At 36.7% G+C, this 24,635-nt stretch overlaps 2 protein-coding genes and 1 long non-coding RNA gene across 4 annotated transcripts; 1 reads left to right on the plus strand and 2 right to left on the minus strand.

The window, feature by feature from the left end:
* Positions 1–1,815: 1,815 nt before the first annotated feature.
* On the minus strand, positions 1,816–9,656 carry LOC125140889. Its single transcript, XR_007140203.1, has 3 exons — positions 9,549–9,656; positions 6,325–6,427; positions 1,816–2,405 (listed from the first exon to the last, which is right to left on the minus strand). It is a non-coding gene; the product is annotated as an uncharacterized LOC125140889 (long non-coding RNA).
* Positions 9,657–10,545: 889 nt separating this feature from the next.
* Positions 10,546–15,123, minus strand: zic4 (zic family member 4). The gene is made up of 2 exons (XM_027159629.2): positions 13,774–15,123; positions 10,546–11,466 (listed from the first exon to the last, which is right to left on the minus strand). The coding sequence occupies exons 1-2, from the start codon at positions 14,942–14,944 to the stop codon at positions 11,069–11,071; spliced, it is 1,569 nt and encodes a 522-aa protein (XP_027015430.2). The 5' UTR covers positions 14,945–15,123; the 3' UTR covers positions 10,546–11,068.
* A 184-nt stretch (positions 15,124–15,307) lies between these two features.
* On the plus strand, positions 15,308–23,059 carry zic1 (zic family member 1 (odd-paired homolog, Drosophila)). Of its 2 annotated transcripts, XM_027159630.2 has the most exons (4): positions 15,308–15,455; positions 19,627–20,954; positions 21,542–21,705; positions 22,251–23,059. In XM_027159630.2, the coding sequence occupies exons 2-4, from the start codon at positions 19,952–19,954 to the stop codon at positions 22,446–22,448; spliced, it is 1,365 nt and encodes a 454-aa protein (XP_027015431.1). In that variant the 5' UTR covers positions 15,308–15,455; positions 19,627–19,951; the 3' UTR covers positions 22,449–23,059. The 2 variants fall into 2 exon arrangements, with proteins under 2 accessions (XP_027015431.1, XP_027015432.1); XM_027159631.2 differs by lacking the exon at positions 15,308–15,455 and having other exon boundaries at positions 19,236–20,954.
* The last annotated feature ends 1,576 nt before the right edge of the window (positions 23,060–24,635 follow it).

Genomic DNA, 24,635 nt, shown 5'->3' on the forward strand with positions numbered 1-24,635 from the left:
GTCTCCCTGGTAGTCGGAACAACTCATTTAACCTTTAAAAACACACACGGCATCCCATCCACTGGGTGCCAAACAATTTAACACTTTCTAACTTCTTTATTTTCACCCATTTTGTCTATATTTATATTAAAATAATACAAATTTATGCAAAACAAAAATGTATAGCATGGTTTCTAGCTATTTATGAAGCCTTTGAGGACCTGCTTGAGATCCTGAGCATATGTACATCATGACAAAGACCATGTCACGGCAGCGCGCGTCCTTTGTGCTTAAGACAAACTTGAAAGAAGAAGACCATACAAAAAAGGTCAAATCACTTTCCAGCTCAAGTGTGTGAGTGTGTGAGTGTGTGTTTTATTTAGATCGAGTCCATTGCATGAAGAAAACAAGTTTAACTGTATAGTCAACTAGGAATTTCGTTTAAAGAAAGAAACACTGAATATATGCTAATATCACCTATTAATTATTAATATATAATCTATTGTATATTAATATAGAATTATTATTAAGAATTATATATTGATTATAATTATTGTATTGATTATTTAATATCTGATCAGGGCAACACAGTGCTTTTTTCTGCAGTTTTTGGATAATTTAAAATTGGCATGCTTTTGTTTATTTTATTTATTTATTTTTGTTTGTTTCCTAAATGAAATATTAACTAATTTAGTATATAAAAGAGAATAAGCTCAGTTTGGTTTTTCCCCCATTTATGAATATGATATCATTGCCTCCGTTATTCCTCCACAAGGTCAATTATAGCTGCTGCGAGCAAATTGACAGCTTAAAGGAACAACTAAGTCCTTAATTTGCACGGCAGGTAATAACAAGCAGATCCAATCCAGCTTCCTCTGTCTATTGAGGTTTTTGTCCTCTTAATGAATGACAGGTAAGGCTACTTCCTGCTTTCACACATGAACAAAAAAAATCAGTTCTCTCTCTCTTCTTGGAGTCTGACTGAGCCCGAGAAACAATTGATTTGAAGCTTATAGCTAATTATGTTCAGAAATTAGACAGCCACTATTGGTTCAGACACAGAAGCACTACATGTAGTAGAAAGCCCTCTATAAATGATTAGTATATAGAAAAGAAACATTCTTACCTTGTTTCTAAGGGAGAAACGTGCTTTATGTAGTCATTTATTATTCTTTTTTTTTAATTTTTTTTTTATTGTTTTGCTTTGTTGTGTTTTGCTTGAACAAAGATCTAGCGTCTGAATCTATCGGCATGCTATAGACGATAGTTAACACTGCATCTGATCAAATTGTAATAGTGGGAAATCTCAGTTCCTTGTCTGCGGAGTTTCCTCAGCCTCACAAAAGGGGTATTATGAAAAATAGCCTAAGTGCAAAGAATGTCACAGTGGTCGACTTATTATTGAAATCTTTCTTTATATGGAGTGGACAAGGGGAAAAAAACTTAGTGAAAGTTTCTTTTGATGAATTAACGCGGGAGCAACGGGTGAAAAACTTGGCATATATTACTCTGTTCATTTTTATGATTATGTGAGAGTCTTAAAAATAAAGAGAAATTCACTGATTTTGGAACCGTGAAAGGAATTTTAGCTTGGTTTTATGGGAATCAAAAATTTTGCTTTTAGGGAAAAATAACTATTTATTTATTTATTTATTTATTTATTTATTTATTTATTTATTTATTTATTTATTTATTTAAAAATGTTTTGTTATTTTTTAATTTTTAATTTTTTTATTTAGTTGTTTGTTTGTTTGTTTGTTTGTTTGTTTGTTTGTTTGTTGACGAATATGGTGATGAAGATGTTATAAGGTTGTTCTTCCCGTTGCTGCTGTTGTGTATAAGACCGCTTCCTCGAGATGGATAAAAACATTGCAGCATTATTTTCATTATCCCATGCTGCTGGTAACAAATAGATTAAACTAAACATGCTTTTGTTCTTTCTATCTGGAGAAATATACAACTTGAAACATTTTTTACCGACATATTTATAAAGGGATTGTTATTGCTTTGGTCATGTATAGGCAGCAGTGTTACCAATGTTTTTTTATATATAGATCATAAGAAATGTGTGCCACTGGAGAGGACCGTCTAAAATGCACTAATATCTAATTATAGTTAAAACAACACTGGCCACGTGGAGAGAGAGAGAGAGAGAGAGAGAGAGAGAGAGAGAGAGAGAGAGAGAGAGAGAGAGAGAGAGAGAGAGAGAGAGAGAGAGAGAGGAAATGAACACCATTTGAATGACACCCTGTTTGTTCGTGATTAATATTGAACCCTGCTTTTTCTTTTTCTTTTTTTTCTTTAACTGCACGCAGGTGCTGGTGACATTTTGCACAAGGCCTCTCACCTTTTCAGTTCACATCACCTCCACATGTTGGTGTACAGCCAGCATCGCAGCTTCTTCTGTTTTAATCAGAGTGGAGCAACTGTATGGAAAAAAGCAAGATAATAACCACGGACAACAACAACAGCAACAGCAATAATAATAATAATAATAATAATAATAATAATAATAATAATAATAATAATAATAATAATAATAATTTTGCAGAGAGAAGATTACTTTTGTCTGTTTCTGGGGTCGATTTAATTCCTGTAGGTGAGTCTGTCACTGTGACAGAGGCCAGTCTCCTCAATGTAAAACTACTTAATAGACCGTGACCAAGCAAAAGACATTAAACATAAAAATAGATGTGTCAAAGAAAAATATCGGCAAAACAGCTCGTGTTCATTAGGGTGATCTTGTAGGGTCGTGGTACATTTCATTAATTTGTAATTTCAGAATGTTTGACAAATATTGCGGGGTATGTCAATAGGGAGTGGCATAATGTCTTTTTTCTGCGGGAGATGAAGAAATGACCCAAAAGTCTGCGGTGCTGCTACGTTGATCATACGAATGACGCTCCCACTGCTACTCTTTTACAAACACACACACACACACACACACACACACACACACACACACACACACACACACACACACACACACACACACACACACACACACACACACACACACGCGCGCGCGCACACGCGCACTCACACATGCGCGCGCGCACATTACCAAGAAGTCGTGTGAAATAGTGCAAAGAAACCAATGACTTAAAACGTCGCGTTATCGATGCACATTTGCATTTTAAAAACATTTTGCACTTCATGATGTATGATGATACAGTAGCTCTTTAAGGTTTTAGAGATGTCTTTTTGTAATGTGATTTCATAATAAAATTACAGTTCTGTTTTATTGTGCTGTCCTTTTTAGTTTTTTTTCTTTTCTACTGTAACTTACTTGTATTTGTACTTATTCTAACCAATTAGATCTATTCTATTCTAGTCTAGTCTATTACACTCAATTCTATTCCTTTTGTTTTTTTACTTTTATACTGTATTCCATTCTACCTTATATTAAATCATTCCACAGATTCTATTCTAAACGTAATGTTTTTATATGTTTTCGTAATACACATTATTTTCTGTTTTGCTTTATTTGTTCTGCTCAATTCTATTCTGCCGTGTTTGGATTTGTTGTCTAATTCTGTTTTTCGCAAGTTTTTTGGTCAATGTTTTTTGCATTAAGACTTATTAAGAGAAATGTTAAAAACAGAGGTTATTTTAACCAGCCGTGTTTATAAACAGTTAAAGGGGCGGGATTAGTTGTCATAAGTCTTCTTATGATTTTAGTGTTACAAAATTTCTCAAATGTTGTTATAATTTCTTTAAAACCTGCATGATAACCTGGTCCACGTTAGTTAGTTAGTTAGTTGGTTAGTTAGTTAGTTAGTTAGTTAGTTAGTTGGTTGGTTAATTGCTTGTTTTTTCCCGATCACTCTTTCCTGCCAAAATACACAATAAAATGTCAGGTAGGAAAAAAATTATAATGCACGTATGTATATGTAAATATACGGAGTGAGCATATTGATATTTATGGAACACAAATTTGGTATGGACTAAATGCTAACAAAATCATCTTTATTATATGCAATGATTCATTAATATTAAAACACCAAACTCTGTCCTACAAACATTTTTTAGAATCCGTTTAAACGATTTATTTTGGTTCACTTTTTCTGACGTCGTTCAGACTTGCTTTGAAAAATCCATAGATAGTACTCAATAAATTCAATAATTATAAATATCACATCTTACATAGTTCAGTGCTGTCTTATACTGTGAAAAGTTTACATATACAGTGCTGTCTTATGCTGTGAAAAGTTTTTCTTTTCCACAAAGTGCCTCTGGATCTCCAAAAAAAAAAAAAAAAAAAAAGATAAAAAGATAAAACCTATATGTTAAACATATCTCTCATTGCTTGTTTTGAAAGAAATTTCAGAATACTTTGTATGTAAAGAAATAGGAAGCAAGTAAATGATAACGATGCCCATTATACCACTATACATTCCATATATATCACTGTTTACGCCATACATGTTCATTTTATGTTCCATGGGTGATTCCCAACTTCCAGAGGTGTTATTTATCTCTTTATTTAACTTTTTCTCTTTTCTAGAGGTTGGGGTTTGTGCAGCGCAGATGTGCGCGGGTAGAAGATGGGGAGTGCATGTCCTCCAGCAGCAGGGTGCACAGGCAGTAAGTACACCTCTTTGCCTGAACATATAGTATTACCCAGCCTGATCATGATGTAGCGCTGCCATTTACGCGGTGACTGGCAGTGAATTATGACCATGCGAAATCTCCCGAATTTCATGGTGTATGATTTGAGATCTGCGATCTTGGTTTAGTTATAAGCGTGCGTGTGTGTGTGTGTGTGTGTGTGTGTGTGTGTGTGTGTGTGTGTGTGTGTGTGTGTGTGTGTGTGTGTGTGTGTGTGTGTGTGTGGAAGTGAAAAAGAAAGTTTCTACAGTTCACTTCATAAAGACATAACAGCAAGAAACCGATCACAATCCAAGACAGGGATGTGTTTACGTTTCACAATTAAAAAAAGTTTGCTCATTTCTTTTTTAGTAATGAATGAACAGCTTTACTTATAGGAGTTGTCTTCATATGACTTCCCAATCTAGGATACAGCTTTAGTTTATGGGAACAGCGCGATTTCACACACAAACTTGTCTTTATCCTTATGCACCTATAAAATAAAATCCATACCTGTCGTTTTCTCGAGCCATTAACTCCCTCCCCCAGACACACCCACACACAAAACCCATACACATATGATAAATAACATATAATACGATATATGAAGCAAGTAATGATTAATTATATTACAGCAACACTTAATGTGTTAAGTGCAGATTTCTCCCATTCATTATCACTGGCACAGGAGGATGATGTATAGCTCACTTACATAAATCTGATGTAGCCATAAAAAAGCGATTTCATTACTTTTTACTTTTCATTATCGTTATTATTGTATTATTGTGAAGCTGCTGTGGAGCTGCTGCCTTGATTGATGCCCTGTTTTGTTGCTGGTGCTGTTATGCTGATGTACAGAATAATGTGCAGAACCAAGCCTAGCCAATCACATTTTTTCTAACGCTTACGTAGCGATAATAAAGATGGGCAATATGGAAATTTTATAATTAAATTTGGTTGCTGTTTGACCTGCTGAATTATGTATGCTACAGGCTAAATGTAATTAAAGGCTGATTTGCGCTTGATGAACTTTTTGGGTTATGTATTCAATAAAGCATATATTTTATGAAATGGGTCATTTTTTTAAAATTAAGTGCAAATTGCAGACGTATTACTTGCATTGTGCCATAAGGGGTAGAAAACTTGTCTCATAAGTCATAGTCATATTATATTAGCATACAGTATAACACACTTTAGGGGAAAATATAAGTGTGTTGGTTAATTGTCTAAATTGAATATAGACGCTATTTTTAATAATGATAAATTTCTTTCTGTATTTGCTTAAAATTAAAAATCAACGTCTTGTTTCAGTCATAGAAGAAAAATCAGGGATTTCTGATGCTTAACACGTTTTTTTTTAAGTGTGAAGTGCATCCTAGTAAAATGGGCACATTTTAACTCACTAATTGCGAAAATATGCTTTAACATGAAATAGAATATTGCAACAAAATATTAGAGCGCTCTCTCTCTCTCTCTCTCTCTCTCTCTCTCTCTCTCTCTCTCTCTCTCTCTCTCTCTTTTCTCTCTCCCTCGCTCGCTCGCTTATCTATACTCCTTAATAGACTTTACGTTTTAATCGCGAATAGAATAAAGTGCTTGTCGCAAACTATACGAACAAATTAGAGAGGGAAATGTAAGGATCAAAGGGGCTGGAAATAAGCGCAGCTGCTTTGAGATTCAAGGCCAACAAGCGTGTCTCAGCCCTGAAAGAGGCTCCTATTCAAAGCGCAGGTGCGAAGTGCTGTGGGTACATACTGTCACATTATGGAGAGGCTGTTAGAGATCCGTGTTTTCGCGCTGAACTACAGGGGCTGCTTCCCTCGTTTGGGTGGGATGGAAGGCTCGTTCATCCATGAAGCTAAAAAGAAAAGGAAAAAAGAGCTTGCCATGTGATATATGGTGATTAATACGCCTGATTCGATGTAGACAGCTCATAAAAATTAGCCAAGTCTCACTCTGACACTCTTGCACTACATGACATTACACTACTACCCTTTTTTTCTGACAACACATTCATGGGTGAGGTAATAGGCCACAATTCCTTACAGTTACATGTGCAGTTACGTCCTGGCAAGATAAATGTAGTCTTCCTTGCTAAGCTAATAGGTGGATTGCTTTAATATTAACAGACAATAAGCCTAAGATACACTCATCCAAGGACAAAACACAAGTCCTCGGTGTCTAATTAACACCTACGTGTGTTAAATGATGTGCAGCCGGACACAATATACACTTGAACACTAATTTTACCACTGAGAATTAATTTTTTGTGTGTGCTGTTTCGTTACTATCTGGATGTCCCTATGCGAAGTGTGTAAATAGAAGACTCCAACTCATAAACATATACATATATAATACGAATGGCTTTTATATATTAAAAACAAACTGAGTCACCATGTCTTAGTACATATAATGCTCCTCTGTGACTAATTACGACTGGTAACATGTGATTATGTGGATGTCATCAAGTGTGTCATAAATGATGTTCCACTTAAAATATTTTGCTATAAAGATTCGAGATATTTCTCCTGTAGCATATATATATATATATATATATATATATATATATATATATATATATATATATATATATATATATATATATATAGCTCAAAGCGCACTGAAAAATGTTTTAAATAATAATGTTTTTGAGTAAATAAATCATGAATCGCATGTGACTGTATTACAGAATACTCGGTTGCATTGTTAAATTGCTGTATCTATCTATCTATCTATCTATCTATCTATCTATCTAAATGTATCTATCTATATATATATATATCTATCTATATATATATATATATATATATATATATATATATATATATATATATATATATATATATATATGAATTAATGAAATATGAAATATATTTAATATATCTATTTATTTATTTTAATATTTTTAATGTATTTATTTATTTTTCAGCCATAGACTATATTGCATAAGACATTTTAAAGCAGGGGCCTATAAGAAGGGAATGAGTGGGAGGGATGGATAAGGGCTGTTTGAAATATTGTTGTTTTTCAATCATAGTTTGGTGTTAATGGTTAATTTATATATTTGTTGCTATCGCACCTGTCCTGTCATTTAGCATGCGAATTCCAGTCACCCGGTGTCGTGTAATTATGACATGGAGTAAGAAGCTGAATAGTGAGAGGCGATTTTTTTTCTTGGGAACCGCTAATCCCCTATTAAAGGGCCTTTGTGGAATAATGCAGGACGGTTTCCGGAAGTAGGATTATCGCCTTCATTATTTTTTTCACAAAGAAATGATATTTCACACTCAAGTGAACCCTGGTTTGCTATTATAACAAAGAGCGAAACTAGTCGCTTTTATTTCCGCCCAAGGCGCCATTTTCTACCAAAGATTACAAATGTTCAGGAAAAAGGTTTCTTGAAAAGTAAAAAGCGCATGTGAACAACTTGTCTGCCCGTCACCTGAAGTATAGTCTGAAACCTGCAATGAACAAAAACAACATTTCAAACAGAAAACTTTCAAACTAAATTAATCAGAAGCAGTCTCTAACAGTTTTAGAGAGAAAAGAACAGGAACGTGTCACGCGGATTTCCCTTCTTTTTTTTTCTCAGGAAGTGGCGATAATGACTACATTAAGCACCAAAGAGAGAAGATTCTCTAGTATTTAACATGCCAGAAACTCTGTCTGCTTCTCTGCTGCCACGCTGAGCATGTGGGGTGGAAGTTACATTTACTACCATAGTTTATGATAATAAAATTATTATTATTATTATTATTATTATTATTATTATTATTATTATTATTATTATTATTATTATTATAAAAATAATATAACGATGTTAAATTATATATTTCAATAATACTGTCTGAAATTGAATGAAATATCATACATAAATATGTAAAAATTAAAAGTAAACAAAACAGTGTATAATAATATAAAATATTCATATATAGTACTGTTTCATAAAAAAAATTACGTGAAGCAATCCTTTACCATCTGTCATAAGATATCGTTTTTTCCATTTTTCTATTTTTTTTTATTCATAAAACAGAAGTGCGCTGTGTGTGTGTGTGTGGGGGGGGGTGAAAACAGGCTTTGACACTGTCGCGTTTTGGCTTTGAAAACACACACACACACACACACACACACACACACACACACACACACACACACACACACACACACACACACACTACTCGAATTCGTTTCCCTCTCAGTTTGATGGGCGGAACTAAGAGCTCGAGACACTTTTTTGAAAAAGATGGGGCGATCAAATTGGCGACAAAAGAAGCCTTTTCCGTGTCATGAGCGTCGTTTAGACTACATGCAGGAATCCCTGTGATAATAAGCAACACTTCAAAGGGCTCCTCGCTCCAATTGAGACCACACTATCCCTTTCTCCATTCATGCACGAGAGCTGGTGCTGTGGAGGACTCGACTGTTTAGCCATTTCTCCTTCTGTTTATTCTCTCTCTCTCTCTCTCTCTCTCTCTCTCTCTCTCTCTCTCTCTCTCTCTCTCTCTCTCTTTCTCTCTGCCTATTCATTGAAGCATTTTAGATAGTGCAAACAACAAGACAATTACCCCAAAAGAGACAAACTATAACCTATCTCATCAAGCAATGCGTGTCCACCCACAGACCCGTGGCATTTAAATGCATAAGACCAGGATGGAAACGAAGAAAGTTGAAGACGACTTTTACCTCTTGTGATAGTTAGATAGATAGATAGATAGATAGATAGATAGATAGATAGATAGATAGATAGATAGATAGATAGATAGATAGATAGATAGACACTTGTTACACTCCAAACTTGTACCAAAACATCATAATAAATTTCCGCTCATTTCAATTCGTTCAATCTTTTCCCCCTTTTTTCTTTGCGAAATGAAGTTTCTATCCCCTGGGTAGAAAATATTGCTTTTTAAAGAGCTTTTAGAGTGCACAACCTCGGTCCCCATATTATATCACCGACTGCCATAGAAATACTAACTCACCATGAAGATTCACCGTCGTGAAGAAATCGCTCTTTGTACAAAACTTTCTTTGATGTCTGGAAGAGAATACTGAGGCGTTTCATGAAATACTCTTCACATAGAGTACCTACGAAGCATTAAACGGGAGTACCTACAACAGGGCCAACAGGGGTATATATATATATATATATATATATATATATATATATATATATATATATATATATATATATATATATATATATATATATATATATATATATATATATATATATATATATATTTCTTTCTATTTCTAAAAGAAAGAAAGAAAGAAAGATAGAAAGAAAGAAAGAAAGAAAGAAAGAAAGAAAGAAAGAAAGAAAGAAAGAAAGAAAGAAAGAAAGAAAGAAAATCTAAATATTAACACAAATCGGACTGGTATGATTATTTTGTCTGTTATTTTCACAATAAAGCATAAAACTAATTTAATTAATTAAATATTTAGAGTGTAAAACTATTTATTTATTTATTTGTTTGTTTGTTTGTTTAATAAATGTGTCCCTTCTCGAACAAACTATTTTAAATGTATTTTCTTTGAAAGCAGAATATAGGCTACTCGGTATTATTATTACATATTATTTTACACATTTTATTCAAATTACTGACAACTTACAAGGCATTTCGGTACACATTTTAAGGTCTCGTGTTTTCATAAAAATGGATTGTTGACGAGGTTTACAAAAAGCACAAAATATGATCACATTGCTCAGTGAATAATAGTAAATGAAATGTCATATCAAATACAATAACCATCAAATTGTATTGGCTGCATAAAACACAAGAGAATATTGTCTACGTCTTTATGAAATTCGAATTATTCAAATAATACCAAATATTATTATTTTATATATATATATATTTTTTTACAAACAATAGTAGCAAACATTTTAAAATAGCTAAAATACTGGACCTTACAAAATTAATGTTGACACACATTAAAACGTTGTAATTTACATATGTACATGTTTTTTTATATATATATTGAAGCACTTTGGTTCGATAATACAATAAAAAAAAAAAAGATGAAATTCAGTACTAATTCCAAAAATAAATTAAGAGCTTATTGAAGACAAAAAGAAAAATCACAATTTTATAAAATAATACATCTTTATGCATACACAGACAATCCCTGGTGTTGAATGAACACACGCGGTATTTAATTAACACCTGTAGTGTAAAATTAAATCTTACAGTGTTGAAATAACTTCTACAGCATCCAAATATAAACACTCTAGGTGTGAAAACAACACTGGGCGTTTTGATGTGTGCGACCGGTCAGTACACCATTATAATAAAATGGACACTGGTGGTGATAATAGTTCAAATTCAGTCCACGTGGGGGACAAGTTGGCCACCTCAGTTTTGTGGTTTGGCTGTGACATGTATCTGTCAGTGAGCCAGTGTATTGGGGCCATTTAACACTGCCTTACTGACTCTCAAATGGCCCGAGGCTCTCTTACAAAAGTAGCCACGAGCACACGGTTTTGAAACTCATGTTTTCAGGAGTTCTGATACAGTGGACCCTCTGAAGGGTCCGGGGAGGACGATCCGCTCGGCGGGGTGTGTGTGCCGCCGGGACCCGAACTGTGACACACGTACCACTCGCTCAGATTGGCAGGCTGAGATCCCGACAGAGTGTCTCGGCCCAAATCGGACGAAGGAGACACGAGAGACGGGGTTGAGGACTCATAGCCGGAGCTCGGAGGCGGTGGCGACTTGCAGTGCACCTTCATGTGTTTGCGCAAGGAGCTCGGGTGTGTGTAGGATTTGTCACAACCGCGCACTTTGCAGTTGTACGGCTTGTCGCTGGTGTGCACGTGAGAGTGCTTCTTCCGGTCGCTGCTGTTGGCGAATCGTCGATCACATCCGTCAAACTCGCACTTGAATGGCTTTTCGCCTGTATTTAAAAATAATTGGAAAATATTTTACTTAATATTTTTTTTTCATTGCTGATAAGCACAATTTGACTACTATAGTTGAAGTATTTTTATTTATTTTGCTTTCTATGCAATAAAATAATTAGCTTATACACTAGTTTATGTGTGTGTTATAAGTCCAACAAGTCAAACAAAACATTTTTACAACACAATATGAAGAATATCAGTGTATACCAGTACAACCAACCAACATCCCAACACCCTTAAAATGTTGGGCCTATATGACGGGCTGTAATTGACTGAACAGATCTGTCCTCACATCTCTGTCCCTTGGGGATTGATATTTAGACTGTTAGCAAACTGTGGAAGTGGACCTTGGTGTCACAGTTGTTATTAGCAGGTCAGAAAGCGCTTCCATTGCTTTTTGCAATTCCTAATTGTTATTGTCATACGCATATGAGCACGATGTCTGATACAAACAGGGCCAAAAAATGTATATCACAACACCACAAAGTATTAAAGATAGCAAAACCAAATAAAATAAAGCGCTTAGTTTAGCTTACGCAAAACGTGGACTATGCAAAAAGACGACAATGCGGCTATGAATAGTTGAATTAATTACATTCAAGCCACAAGACATTGATATTTTTTTGTTCCGCAGCACAATCCGCTTATGAGAATATGTAATTGCTGCTGTCTAATTAAACTTGCGTGTTGAATATAAATTTGACCTTCAGCTGTTGGGCTGAGAGAGCCAATCAAGGCTATAGGCTATTAGTGTAGTACAAGAGAGAAACGAGGAAAGACACCCTTGGGAAACTGCAACCATAAGCAAAGACTCAAATTCCACTACGTTGGAAAATAATCATGAAGGAAACGATATGGGAAAATTTGAGAATGTCTAAGGATATAGCTAGGATAAAGGAACCTGTAGTTTAATTAATGTTGAAATCATGTGAATAATAATAGTAATAATAATAATAATAATAATAATAATAATAATAATAATAATAATAATAATAATAATAATTGTTAACTAAGTTATTATTATTATTATTATTATTATTATTATTATTATTATTATTATTATTATTATTATTATTATTAATATTCTTCTTATTATTATTATTATTATTATTGTTGTTGTTGTTTTTATTTATTTATTTGTTTGTTTGTTTATTTAATTATTTGGGTGGGTGGGTGGGTGGGTGGTGTGGTGGGGGCACACCAGACCATATTAAATATTAGAAGTTAAGCAGCAAACCTATAGGCCCTGTCCCTGTTTTTACTAATTTATAAAAGTATAAACAGTCAGGGGTGAATACTCTGACAATATGGATTGTGTGATGTAAATTATTCAAGAAAGAGTATGCAGTGAACTCTAGGCCTTTAGCTCTTTGCTTTGAACGACTTGTTGCATATCACCGTTAATCAAGACCTTAAGCGTAACCCTTCATTAATCACTACTGCAATAATTAACTTGACTTTGGCCATTCATGCTGCTTGCATAGTCAATCGTTGACAATCTTGCATTTGTGGTATGAAGTTAGGAAAAATAGTTATATTTTCTACATGTTTTAATCCTAAGGCTGTCTTCTTGCGGGGAAAATAATGATATTAATGAAGACTGCATAAGTAGCATTTCTATAGGCTAGCCAGGGGTTAATATATCCTCTCACCTTCTCTACATTAAGCACAAAAGGATCTCATCAAGCACATCAACTGGTGCAAATGGAACTCAGTAACATTACATTCAAAGAGACGACTATTAGGACCTTAGGCAATATTTGTAGCTTAACTTTTTTTTTATCAACAGGCAATACTTTTGGACACACTCATCAGACTAGGCCCCACACCACAAAACAAACAATAAAAAAATACATGCCTCAGCTTCAAAGATACTCAATACAAAAGAAACTCAGCTTCCATCATATGCAGAGACACCTCGATAATCACACGTTCCTTAACGATGCAATGCGTAAAGAATTTTTTTTTTAAAAGTCTTTTTTTTCTCTGTTCATGACGGCGGTGATTTAGTGTAACACCCAGACTGTATGGATAAAATATAATAACGCATACAAAAATAATAGATCTAACAGTAGTGATAGTAAAAAAAAACATATCAACTACAATGATGAAGATGCTTTAAACTGCACTTTTTTTCACAGCTAAATTAATTTTCGTGCATAACATTTTTGAATAACATTCGTATTTATGTCTCGATAAATCTAAACTAACCTTAGAGTTGCAATGTGAATACAATTGCTATAAAGCGAGCTGCGGTTAAAGGAAGTAATCGCTCTACAGAAACGAAAATAAAAACTAACCTGTGTGCGTCCTCTTGTGGATTTTCAAGTTTTCTGACCGGGCAAACACTTTACCACAGCCAGGAAACGGACACGGAAACGGTTTCTCTCCAGTGTGCACTCTGATATGGTTCACGAGCTTATATTTGGCTTTAAATGGTTTCCCTTCTCGCGGACACTCTTCCCAAAAGCAGACATGATTCGCCTGCTCGGGTCCGCCGACGTGCTCGACGGTCACATGCGTCACCAGTTCGTGCATGGTGCTGTAAGTTTTGGAGCAGAGTTTCTTGGCCGAGCTTTCTGGCTCCAGCCACTTGCAGATGAGCTCTTGCTTGATCGGTTGCCTCATGTAACGGAAAAATGCACCGTGTCCATGATGGTGATGGTGAGTACTGAGGTTCATGTTGAGATTGAGACCGTGGAGAGGCGAAGATGTTGCAAACGGATCCGATCTGTTGTTCGCCACTTGACTCAAGTGATCGGTCCTGACGTACATGTCGCCCGGTAAGCCTAGCCTTATTTGTCCGTTCGAGGCTTGGCCACCCGGTGCTCCGTTGGACGGCTGCTCATGATGGAGTCCAGGAAAGAGAGCATGCGCTCCGGCGTCAGGGTGAAGGTGGCCATAGTGCCCCGGGTAGCTACCTGTGGTCGAGACAAACACTCCGTGGTGAGAGGCGGAACCAGAGGTCTGCTCGGTCAACGCGGGCATGGCGCCTTGAGCTGTCAGATCTCGGCGAATAAGGAAATCCCTACCTGCGGATAACGCCTGGGCCGCGTGAGACATGGAGTACGGGACCGTCGCCGCAGCCTGCACCGGGCCGAAAGCTCCCGTTGGACTGGAGACCACTTCACCGTGGCCTGCGATATGATGATTGTGATGGTGGTGGTGGTGGTGGTGGTGGGGATAATGATGGGCTGGGCTGATTTTGAGGGCCGCCGAATGCCCCATGGGTTCTGGCCCGAATGGACTCGGCCCCAGGCGGGGTTCCGCCGTGATCTCCCCAGGGTGCGCGTGAGCCATTGAGTGCGCGTGCCCGCCAAACCCCGGGAAGCCTGTCACGCTCTGAGGGGTATGGTGGTGATGATGATGGTGATGGTGGTGAGCCCCTGCCAAGTCAACTAATCTCAGTGCCGTGCTCCGTTTGGAAAACGCAGGGTCCATCACGGGGCTTCCCAACGCATCCACGCTCATTACTCCTAATTTTCTTTTTTAGAATAACTTGACAGCAGGCAAAATAATAATAATAATGATGATGATGACAAATATATTTTAATCGCGGTGGGAAAAAATACAAAACGAGAGGAAAAAAATATATAAAACTTGCTAAAGTTTAGTTCTTATCTATCTGCCTACATGGGATCCCATTCGGTTGAGAGGCAGCAGCGGGACGCTTTGATAGACTGAATGGAGATTCATGGCAGGCGCTGCAGCCCGCGGAGCTAAACAATCATTCCGCGCTCTAATTGGTCAGAGCCCTGTGATTGACGTCACTTGTGACAGTTTCCAATGTGAAGGAGAAGGAAAAAATGTTTTCTAGTGACAGCAAGCAGCCAGAGCGCCTGCGCCGAGCCTTGGGGTGAAAAAAAAAACTTTTTTTTTCTGTTGTTGTTATGTAAAAGCTATTGTACATATAAGTGCAATGTCTAGAATTGCATCTAAAAAGCAAAGCAATCGTCACGTGACTGCAAGGAAGATCTATACAGTAGGTTTTTTTATATTAACAAAGTTGCTTCTGATTTTCGCTTACGTCGCTCACAGACTAACCCTCCGATCTAACACTACTCGCAGCTTGCTACTGGCGTCTTATTCCTTTTTAACGTGCTCATTTGTTATCCTGCATGAGGGAAAGCATAAACCTTTCCATAGCATAACCATAATCTAATGTGGAAAATGTGAAATAGATAAAGCAGCAACGTTTGTTGTTGTTGTTGTTGTTGTTGTGTGCCAGCTGCCCACCCATTTGGCTCCGTCGGCTTCGTAAATGAATCAGTGTCTCTGAAATGCTCCCAAAAAAATTAAATAAATAAATAAATAAAAAACACTCCAGTTTTGCAGCGTGTAGTAAAAGAGCTGTTATGAGCCGATGTAATTTAGTTTGTGTCCGAGAGTGGATCATGAGCGCCGGAGGAGGCACTTCATCAGGGAAGAGTGTGCAGGGTCAGCAAAGCTAAGCAGGCAACACATGGCTGCATTGGGTAGCCCAAATCAACTTCTTTTGCTTATCTGTTATGGCTTAATAAATAGGAAATTAAAATAATATCCATTATATATGTTGGGCTGAGGAGTTAGCCAAACAGGCAACACATGGTTATGCACAGTATTCCAAAACAGCTTATCTATTATGACAATATATTCGAAAATATAATCGTATTGACTGTATCTGCTTATTGTATGTGAGACTTAACCAAGAAGCTAGCACGTGGCTGCACATGGTATCCATAAAACACGTATCCTGGTTATATAGTGTGACTTAAATGATAGGAAATGAAAATATTAATAAGTATGTGTGTTGGTGAGCAACGCAGCACATATATGCATTTAATACCATTTAAATACATTCATGCTTAGCTATGATGACTTAATTAACAGGAAATTACTATATTATTCATAATATGCGGTGTGTGTAGTGTTAGCTGTAAAATGTGGCCCATCACATATTATGAAGCATAAATAATAGAGTATTTATTACACTTTTAGCTTGGATTTATTTATTTATTTATTTATTTATTTATTTATTTATTTATTTATCTTTTCCATGGGAGCTGTGTATGTAATCATGTACGTAGCTTATAGACCCATATTAAATAATAGTTATAGTGAATTATTATACTCTTTTATAATTAGCCTATTATGTGACGTTGCAGTTCGATATTAATTAAGAAAAATGTAACTCATGTTTTTTGAATGTTTTTTTTAGTTATTTTTCATATTTCTACAAAACCTTAGGTTCAATTAATTAAATAATCTAATAATCAACGCCTTATTCGAATGTTCTATTCTTGATCACTAGGTGTGTGTAGCCCGTGTTAATGAAATCAAACAGAGACTCTGTGTGTGTGTGTGTGTGTGTGTGTGTGTGTGTGTGTGTGTGTGTGTGTGTGTGTGTGTGTGTGCGTGCGTGCGTGCGTGCGTGCGTGCGTGCGTGCGTGCGTGTGTGAGTGTGAGTGTGTGTGTGTGTGTGTGTGTGTGTGTGTGTGTGTGTGTGTGTGTGTGTGTGTGTGTGTGTGAGTGTGTGTGTGTGTTTGTGTGTGTGTGTGTGTGTGTGTGTGTGTGTGTGTGTGTGTGTGTGTGTGTGTGTGTGTGTGTGTTTGATGTGACCCCAAAGGGGTTGAGGGGTCAGACAGTTACCATTAGATTCATGTCACATAGCAGACGCGCAAATCTCCATAAGCATTGGGCGGACTGTTGGAGAGAGAGAATTATACAGGTCTCTCTATCACTCACTGATTTGTTTCTCTCCAGGAGAGATGAGGCCTTTAATGTCTTCTGACATGTCACACCAACATTTCATAAGCTCGAGGCCAATGTCGCGAAATGTAAACCGGTTTAAATGCTGCTATAGGCTCTTAATAAGCTTGACAAGATCGCTTTTATGTCCATTATGGATTTAGGTTACCTTGATACGGGATTTAAGAGGACTTCCTTTAAGACCGTGATGCTGGTTTTACCTGAGCGCATAAATAATAAAATGTAAGATGAAGATAACGTTTCACAGCATTTAACTATAGCACCAACCACCAACCACTATTTATGCAGTGTTTATTTTAGAATTGTAAGACTTTTTGACATAAAATGCAAAATTCTTCATTTACACTCCAATCACACTCATGTACGTCCACGATTAGTAGTGCTTTAATGCGTGTTTAATAATTGATCTAGGTAAATTGTAATTCTTAATTCTCTAGGGAACATTCTCAGATTGATCCATCAGGACATTAGTGACAACACCAGACGACCTCATGCTAAAAACAAGTACACATCATTTGAATTACGACGCATAAAGAAAAGCTTACTTCCACTTGCTTGTCGCAAATATATATATATCCAGTTGTTGGTGTTGTTGGTGTTTGTTTTCTAAATATAAAAACACATATAGTGTGGATTATGAAAACGCAGTTTTGCGTATAAAAACTGAAAGTAACAGAAAACGGACTGTAGAATGTTAAAAGATGTAGAACCTGATCTCAAATGGGTTCAGCAACAAATCCACGTTCAGTAATTGATTTACTTCGTGTACTGTTGATTTATTATTATTATTATTATTATTATTATTATTATTATTATTATTATTATTATTATTATTATTATTATTATTAATTATAGGGAACAAATATTGATAATAGCAAATGGAATTACACTTTTTACACGCGCCCCAGTCTGAAACATTGGTCTTATTCATCCATCGGAAGAGAATTCTGGATGTTAGTATATGAAACGCGACTAAATCCTTTGTTTATAATTTCAATACTTTCCGATATGAAATACGAGTCTACATCTTGTTTAACTAACAACAAACCCCACATGCAATTATATGCAACAAGTATTTTGCTTATCTGACAATGGTCTGTTCTGACGTCATTTCCAGCAGCCAAACCCCTTGACCGTTTGGAGCTCAGTAACTTTGGCCTTTGCCTTACCGTGTTCCACCTGTTGAAGAGGCACCATCCATATTTCTTTCTAAAAGCACCCTCAAACAAAAATTTCATTTCAAGATCTCTCTCTCTCTCTCTCTCTCTCTCTCTCTCTCTCTCTCTCTCTCTCTCTCTCTCTCTCTCTCTCTCTCTCTCTCTCTCACTCTGGAATGAGGTGGAAAATGTACGGAGCAGAGCTGCAGTCCGGATTTGATTTTCATGGCTCGAATGGCTTTGAACTGCAGCCGCGCGGAGTTTCCTGCGGTGAGAGTACCGCAAATCCCACTTGATAACTTCGACAAGCCACAACTTTTTTTTTTCCCCCGCAACGTCCCAATACTGGAGTTTTGCTATATTAGCCTACAGCATGAACATATATTTTATGAAAGTTGTTTTTATGCCAGTAGAGAAGTGAAGTCGTTTAAACATGCCGACAAAATACCACTATAAAACAAATACCAGTAAAAACAAAAATATGCTTATAGATGTATGTCTGTTTTAAATTGTAACTCCATGTCTGAATAGTGTTCTTGGGTTCCGTAGCTGATGTTTTTAATGCAAAACGGAATTTAAAATGGTTCACAATGACGAAAGTAACTCAACATCATAACACTAAAAACTTATTTTATGAAAAACATCTGAGCTTCGCCTTTGTCTTAATTTCTCTTTTTGCAAAAAAAAAATCTCAGTGTCAGCAATACTACTACTACTACTACTACTACTACTACTACTACTACTAATACTAATAATAATAATAATAAAAATAATAATAATAATAATAATAATAATAATAATAATAATAATAATAATAATAATAATAACTGTGTTTTGTTTACATTTTTGTTTACATGGCTTGCAGATTTGTATAGGGGAAAAACCTAGTGAAATAAAAAAAAAAAAAAAAAAACTCGCACTCTGGGCTTAAGCATCCCCCAAATACTGACTTCTTTTTTTTTTCATGAATTTCATGGTGAAATCAACAGTCAGTCTGCCTCCTCACTATATACAATATACCGCAGATTGATGATGTAAACCGACCAATCGGGCCGGCGCTGATGAAGCTCGCTCTGTTATTTGGTAAAGGTGAATGTTAGTAAAAGGAGGGGTAGGTGAAAAGAAGCTTACGCTCACCAATGACCGGCCACGCACGGGGGTCACGTGCTGCCCCCAGCTCCCTTCCCCTCCCCTCCCCATTCATCAGGGGTGGACTGTGTGTTGTCTTTTCAATTCATTTATCTGCAGGAATGATTGCGACTATCAGTCCGAAGCAGCTCGACTCGCGGAGGAGGAGGTGAAAAGTTTGGGAAGAAGATAAACCTGCAGAAAGGACAGAGACAACAATAATCGCGCGTGATTTTTGCACGCGCGCATCGTCGGATGAGCTGGACTTGGGGGGAAATATTTTCCCTCGCCACTTAAAAAAAAGTGAATAGAAGTAAACAGGAGACCGGAGTTTGCTTGGGTTGCATTAAGTCAGAGAAAAATAACCCCAACAGAGACAGTTGTTATAGAGTTGCTCTTGACTTGTGCGTGATTTCTCTCAGTCTGCTCCTGTTGCGGGCTAAAGATGCTCTTGGACGCGGGAGCACAGTATCCGGCGATCGGAGTGACTACTTTCGGTTCCTCCAGACATCACTCAGCGGGCGAAGTGGCGGACCGAGAAGTAGCTTTGGGGATCAATCCGTTCGCAGACGGCATGGGCGCGTTCAAAATCAACCACGGCTCGCATGAGCTCGGCTCCGCCGGTCAGGCAGCGTTCTCCTCGCAGGCACCCGCCGGGTACGCGGCCGCGGCCGCCCTGGGACACCACCACCATCACCATCACCACGCGACCCACGTTGGTTCCTACTCCACGGCGGCAGCTGCGGCGTTCAATTCCACTAGGGACTTTCTCTTCCGGAACCGGGGCTTTGGAGACGCGACAGGCGCGCAACACAGCCTTTTCGCCTCTGCCGCCGGAAGCTTCGCGGGGCCACACGGGCACTCGGACGCCGCCGGGCACCTGCTTTTCCCAGGACTGCACGAGCAAGCAGCGACACACGCATCCGCTTCAAGTGTGGTGAACGGTCAGATGCGTCTGGGTTTTTCCGGCGATGTGTACGGTCGTGCTGAGCAGTACGGACACGTGGCGAGCCCTAGGTCCGATCCACACTATGCCTCAACGCAGCTACACGGCTATGGCCCCGTAAACATGAACATGGCTGCACATCACGGTGCCGGTGCCTTCTTCCGTTACATGAGGCAACCGATCAAGCAAGAGCTCATCTGTAAATGGATCGAACCGGAGCAGCTCAGCAACCCGAAAAAGTCCTGCAACAAAACTTTCAGTACCATGCACGAGCTCGTCACTCACCTGACCGTGGAGCATGTCGGCGGACCCGAACAGTCAAATCATGTCTGTTTTTGGGAAGAATGCTCACGGGAAGGAAAACCGTTCAAGGCCAAATATAAGCTCGTCAACCATATTAGAGTGCACACCGGAGAGAAACCGTTTCCGTGTCCGTTTCCAGGCTGTGGCAAAGTGTTTGCTCGATCAGAAAACCTGAAAATCCACAAGAGAACGCACACAGGTAACATGGATTATTATTATTATTATTATTATTATTATTATTATTATTATTATTATTATTATTATTATTATTATTATTGAAGCTGATTAGAAATCGCAATTATATGTCAACAATGACAATAATAATAAGTAGCATTTTTGTAATAATGTGATGTGTTGGTTATATATTACTTTTTAATTATGTATAACTGATTAATTTTACATCAGAAGTCTAAATTGAATTTAATTTAGAAGCCTTATGAAGACTTCATGCTTAGAAGATTTATTTAATTTAATTAAAATAATTTAATTAGATATTATTTAAGACAAATTACTAACGTATCAACATTACCATCAACATAAAGGTGTAGTGTTAAATATTATTGTTTTGTTTACTTAGATTTTACTATTAAAGTGTGTAGTGTAAAGTCGCAAAAAAATAAAGCTTATATTTACTTCTTACAGTAAAATTACTTGCAACGTTTAATGCCATAGATACGCTTTGCCATGCATTCAAAAAATAAGAATAAATTAAATAAAAAAAACGATTATGAAAAATAAACTCATTGAATTTTTTGTTTGTTTATTTTTTACGCTTTTGTGCTGTAGGTGAAAAACCTTTTAAGTGTGAGTTTGACGGCTGTGACAGGCGGTTTGCTAACAGCAGCGACCGAAAGAAACACATGCACGTCCACACGTCAGATAAACCATATCTGTGCAAAATGTGCGACAAATCATACACACATCCCAGCTCCCTCCGGAAACACATGAAGGTATGTAAAAACAATTACGATAAATGCTGGTTTATACATTTATAAGTATTTTTCATTCTGCATTTTTACCGCTGTATTTTTCCCTTTCTTTTACTGGAGTCTTATTTGCAGAGTGAGAGTGTGTTTTAGAGAGAGAGATAGAGGGCGAGAGATACAATTCGTCGGAATCGTTATGGAGAGAAGTGTTAGGAAAAGCTTAAAAAATTAGGCTTTCTTCTTAGTCCCATTTAATTATGATTTCTGTTGCATAATAAAATGAGAAAAAAAGAAAGAGAATGCAATTATATAACAAATATATATGGTTTTACACTTAAAAAATCTCAATATTTATTTATTTATTTATTTATTTATTTATTTATTTATTTATTTATTTATTTATAAAGTATCGTCTCAATACCGTGAAGTTTGTATTTAAAGTCAGTATCTTTATATATATATATATATATATATATATATATATATATATATATATATATATATATATATATATATATATATATTAACATGTTAATGAATTTACATATTCCTTGTGATTTTAATTTCAGGTTCACGAATCGACGTCTCAGGGCTCACAGCCGTCTCCAGCAGCCAGCTCGGGCTACGAGTCCTCTACTCCTCCTACCATCGTCTCTCCATCCACAGAGAACCAGGGCAGCAGCTCCATATCGCCTTCAGCCTCCTCCACCGTTCACCACACCACCACCTCCACCCTGGCCTCAAATTTTAACGAATGGTACGTGTAAATATTTTCAACAGCAGCAACAACAAAATAAAAAAAGACTGCAGATTGTAAGACTGCTTGGAAATGAAAACAATCAGCCTGTTTGCAAGAACTCTTAGAGGAAGAGAGAAATAAAATGGAGAACCCCGATTGTTTTCTGGCTATATAGCAGAATGAAATGAGTGCATGGACGCGGTGCGAGGCCGACAACAATAGACTAAAACATCCTTCCTTAATATACATATATTTTTTAATTTTCATTTCATTTTTTTTTAAATTCTTTTTTATCCTTTTTCTTTTTTGGGAGAGACTGCTCACCGGGGATCAGTTGCATGCTACACGCAGGTCCACAAAACCCTGCCTTTTTTGTACATAAAGATTTACCTAGTTTAAAATGTAATATTTTTATTTTGTAAATAGTCATAATACAGTTTAAGGGAATTTGTGAAAAAAAAATGTGGTCCCTAGATATATGGAAAAATGAGATGGCTTTACGAATATTGCGATGATTTAGTCTTGACTGAAAATGGAGAATGTTATAGTTAATGTGTACCAAATGTGAATTACTCAGTATTATACCGTCTACACGTTTACCTAACCGACTATTAGTATTAATGTGCTTTTGTATCCAGTGCAACATTTCGTCTAAAGTCCAGTCTGAGTAGCACAATTGTTGTTATTTAATGTCATGTCGATAAATTGTGTAGTGAAAGCCTGAAACGTGTCAATCTTGTTTATGTATAAGTGATATAAAAAATATAAAAAAAAACAAAAAACAATCCTGTCTATTGCAATGCCACTTTGCAGGAAATGATGACCTGTATTACGGTTCAGTTTTCCATATTTATCCGCATGTAAAGGATCCGGTAACTCATGTTATAGACATATAGGCCTTATCGGTATTTATGGAGAAATGCGTTTGGTAGGGTATGTAAAATTTAGTTTTCCAAATAATGTTTGGTTACAATTTCGTACAATATTAAAGAATTAAACGTACAACATTCAAAATGCCTTTTTTTTTGTTTTCTCAAACATGTCCACTTAAAAAGAAAAGGAAACATAAGCCTTACTGAAATGATAAATAGTAAACAAACCAAAAAAACATGTTCAACTTTCAAATTATAAAGTTGTTATTAAAATAATGTTTGTTTTTTGTTTTTTGTTTTTTTCTGAAAGTTAAGCAGGAGATAAACGATTTGTCGCTTATATTAAATATTGTGAAATAGCGATGTAAATGTGAAATAACAAATTTAACCCTTAACATCTAAACCCCAAACTACAAATCATCACAATGCAAATCATTCACACAATTCAGTCCAGGACACAATGTAAGCTGTCTCGAGTCTGCTGAGGACTAGAGGGTAATTGCATCAGATCGCATCGCCCCTTCTTTGTTTGCATCACCTAATTCAGCAAGACGAATTATTATTTTTAAGTAATTGCATTTTCTATTATTATTTCAGGGTAAGCATGATTCGATCGACTCCCTAGTGTCATGTCCACATTTGAAGCAAGACGAATTTTATTTTATTTGGACTGGAGTATCAACGTGGCCGCTGCTAATTTGCTGACGTTGCTTAATTGTTATGTCTAATTATGTCCTGATCCAATAGTTTTAAAGAAGTGTGTGCGTGTGACTGTTCCTGTGTGTGGTGGTGCGGGGTGTGTGTGTGTGTGTGTGTGTGTGTGTGTGTGTGTGTGTGTGTGTGTGAGAGAGAGAGAGAGAGAGAGAGAGAGAGAGAGAGAGAGAGAGAGAGAGAGAGAGAGAGAGAAGGGGTGGGGGGTTGGGGGGTGGGTGGGTTGCACTTAAAGCCAGAAGTCTGGGTGAGTCACTGCTATGGGCTTTTGTTCCTCACTGCTTTGCTTGCTTTGCGTGCTTGAGCGCCCCATTAGGCAGAGATCACATCAAATAGACGTCTCCAACTTCAGCATGCAAAGAAAAAATAATAATAACGATCAAAAATAACCTTAACCTTAGGCTTAAGCGTGAAATTGGGATATTTATTATTAACATTTTTAAATTTAGCTCAGGGTGTAAAACGCAAAAGAAACGAAAAACTCTATGGTGCAAATTAAACTCATTACTAAACACACAATCAGAGCATATAAGGTGTGAAAGTTATAAATTGATATGTAACTTTAAATCACCGAAACATTTTACATTTGTTTTTACTTTTAAACAAAAGTTTTACGATTTACTTCTAAAATC

The sequence above is a fragment of the Tachysurus fulvidraco genome, chromosome 3, assembly GCF_022655615.1.
Source record: "Tachysurus fulvidraco isolate hzauxx_2018 chromosome 3, HZAU_PFXX_2.0, whole genome shotgun sequence".
Lineage (NCBI taxonomy): Eukaryota > Metazoa > Chordata > Actinopteri > Siluriformes > Bagridae > Tachysurus > Tachysurus fulvidraco.

Bases quoted from the DNA above. Each gene is read 5' to 3' on its own strand.
- zic4 (XM_027159629.2), bottom strand. From the start codon at position 14,944: ATGAGCGTGGATGCGTTGGGAAGCCCCGTGATGGACCCTGCGTTTTCC. The intron at 11,467-13,773 runs GTTAGTTTTTAT...TTTTAAATACAG, and splicing joins CCACAAGAGGACGCACACAG to GCGAAAAGCCATTCAAGTGC.
- zic1 (XM_027159630.2), top strand. From the start codon at position 19,952: ATGCTCTTGGACGCGGGAGCACAGTATCCGGCGATCGGAGTGACTACT. The intron at 20,955-21,541 runs GTAACATGGATT...TTTGTGCTGTAG, and splicing joins CCACAAGAGAACGCACACAG to GTGAAAAACCTTTTAAGTGT. The intron at 21,706-22,250 runs GTATGTAAAAAC...TTTTAATTTCAG, and splicing joins CCCTCCGGAAACACATGAAG to GTTCACGAATCGACGTCTCA.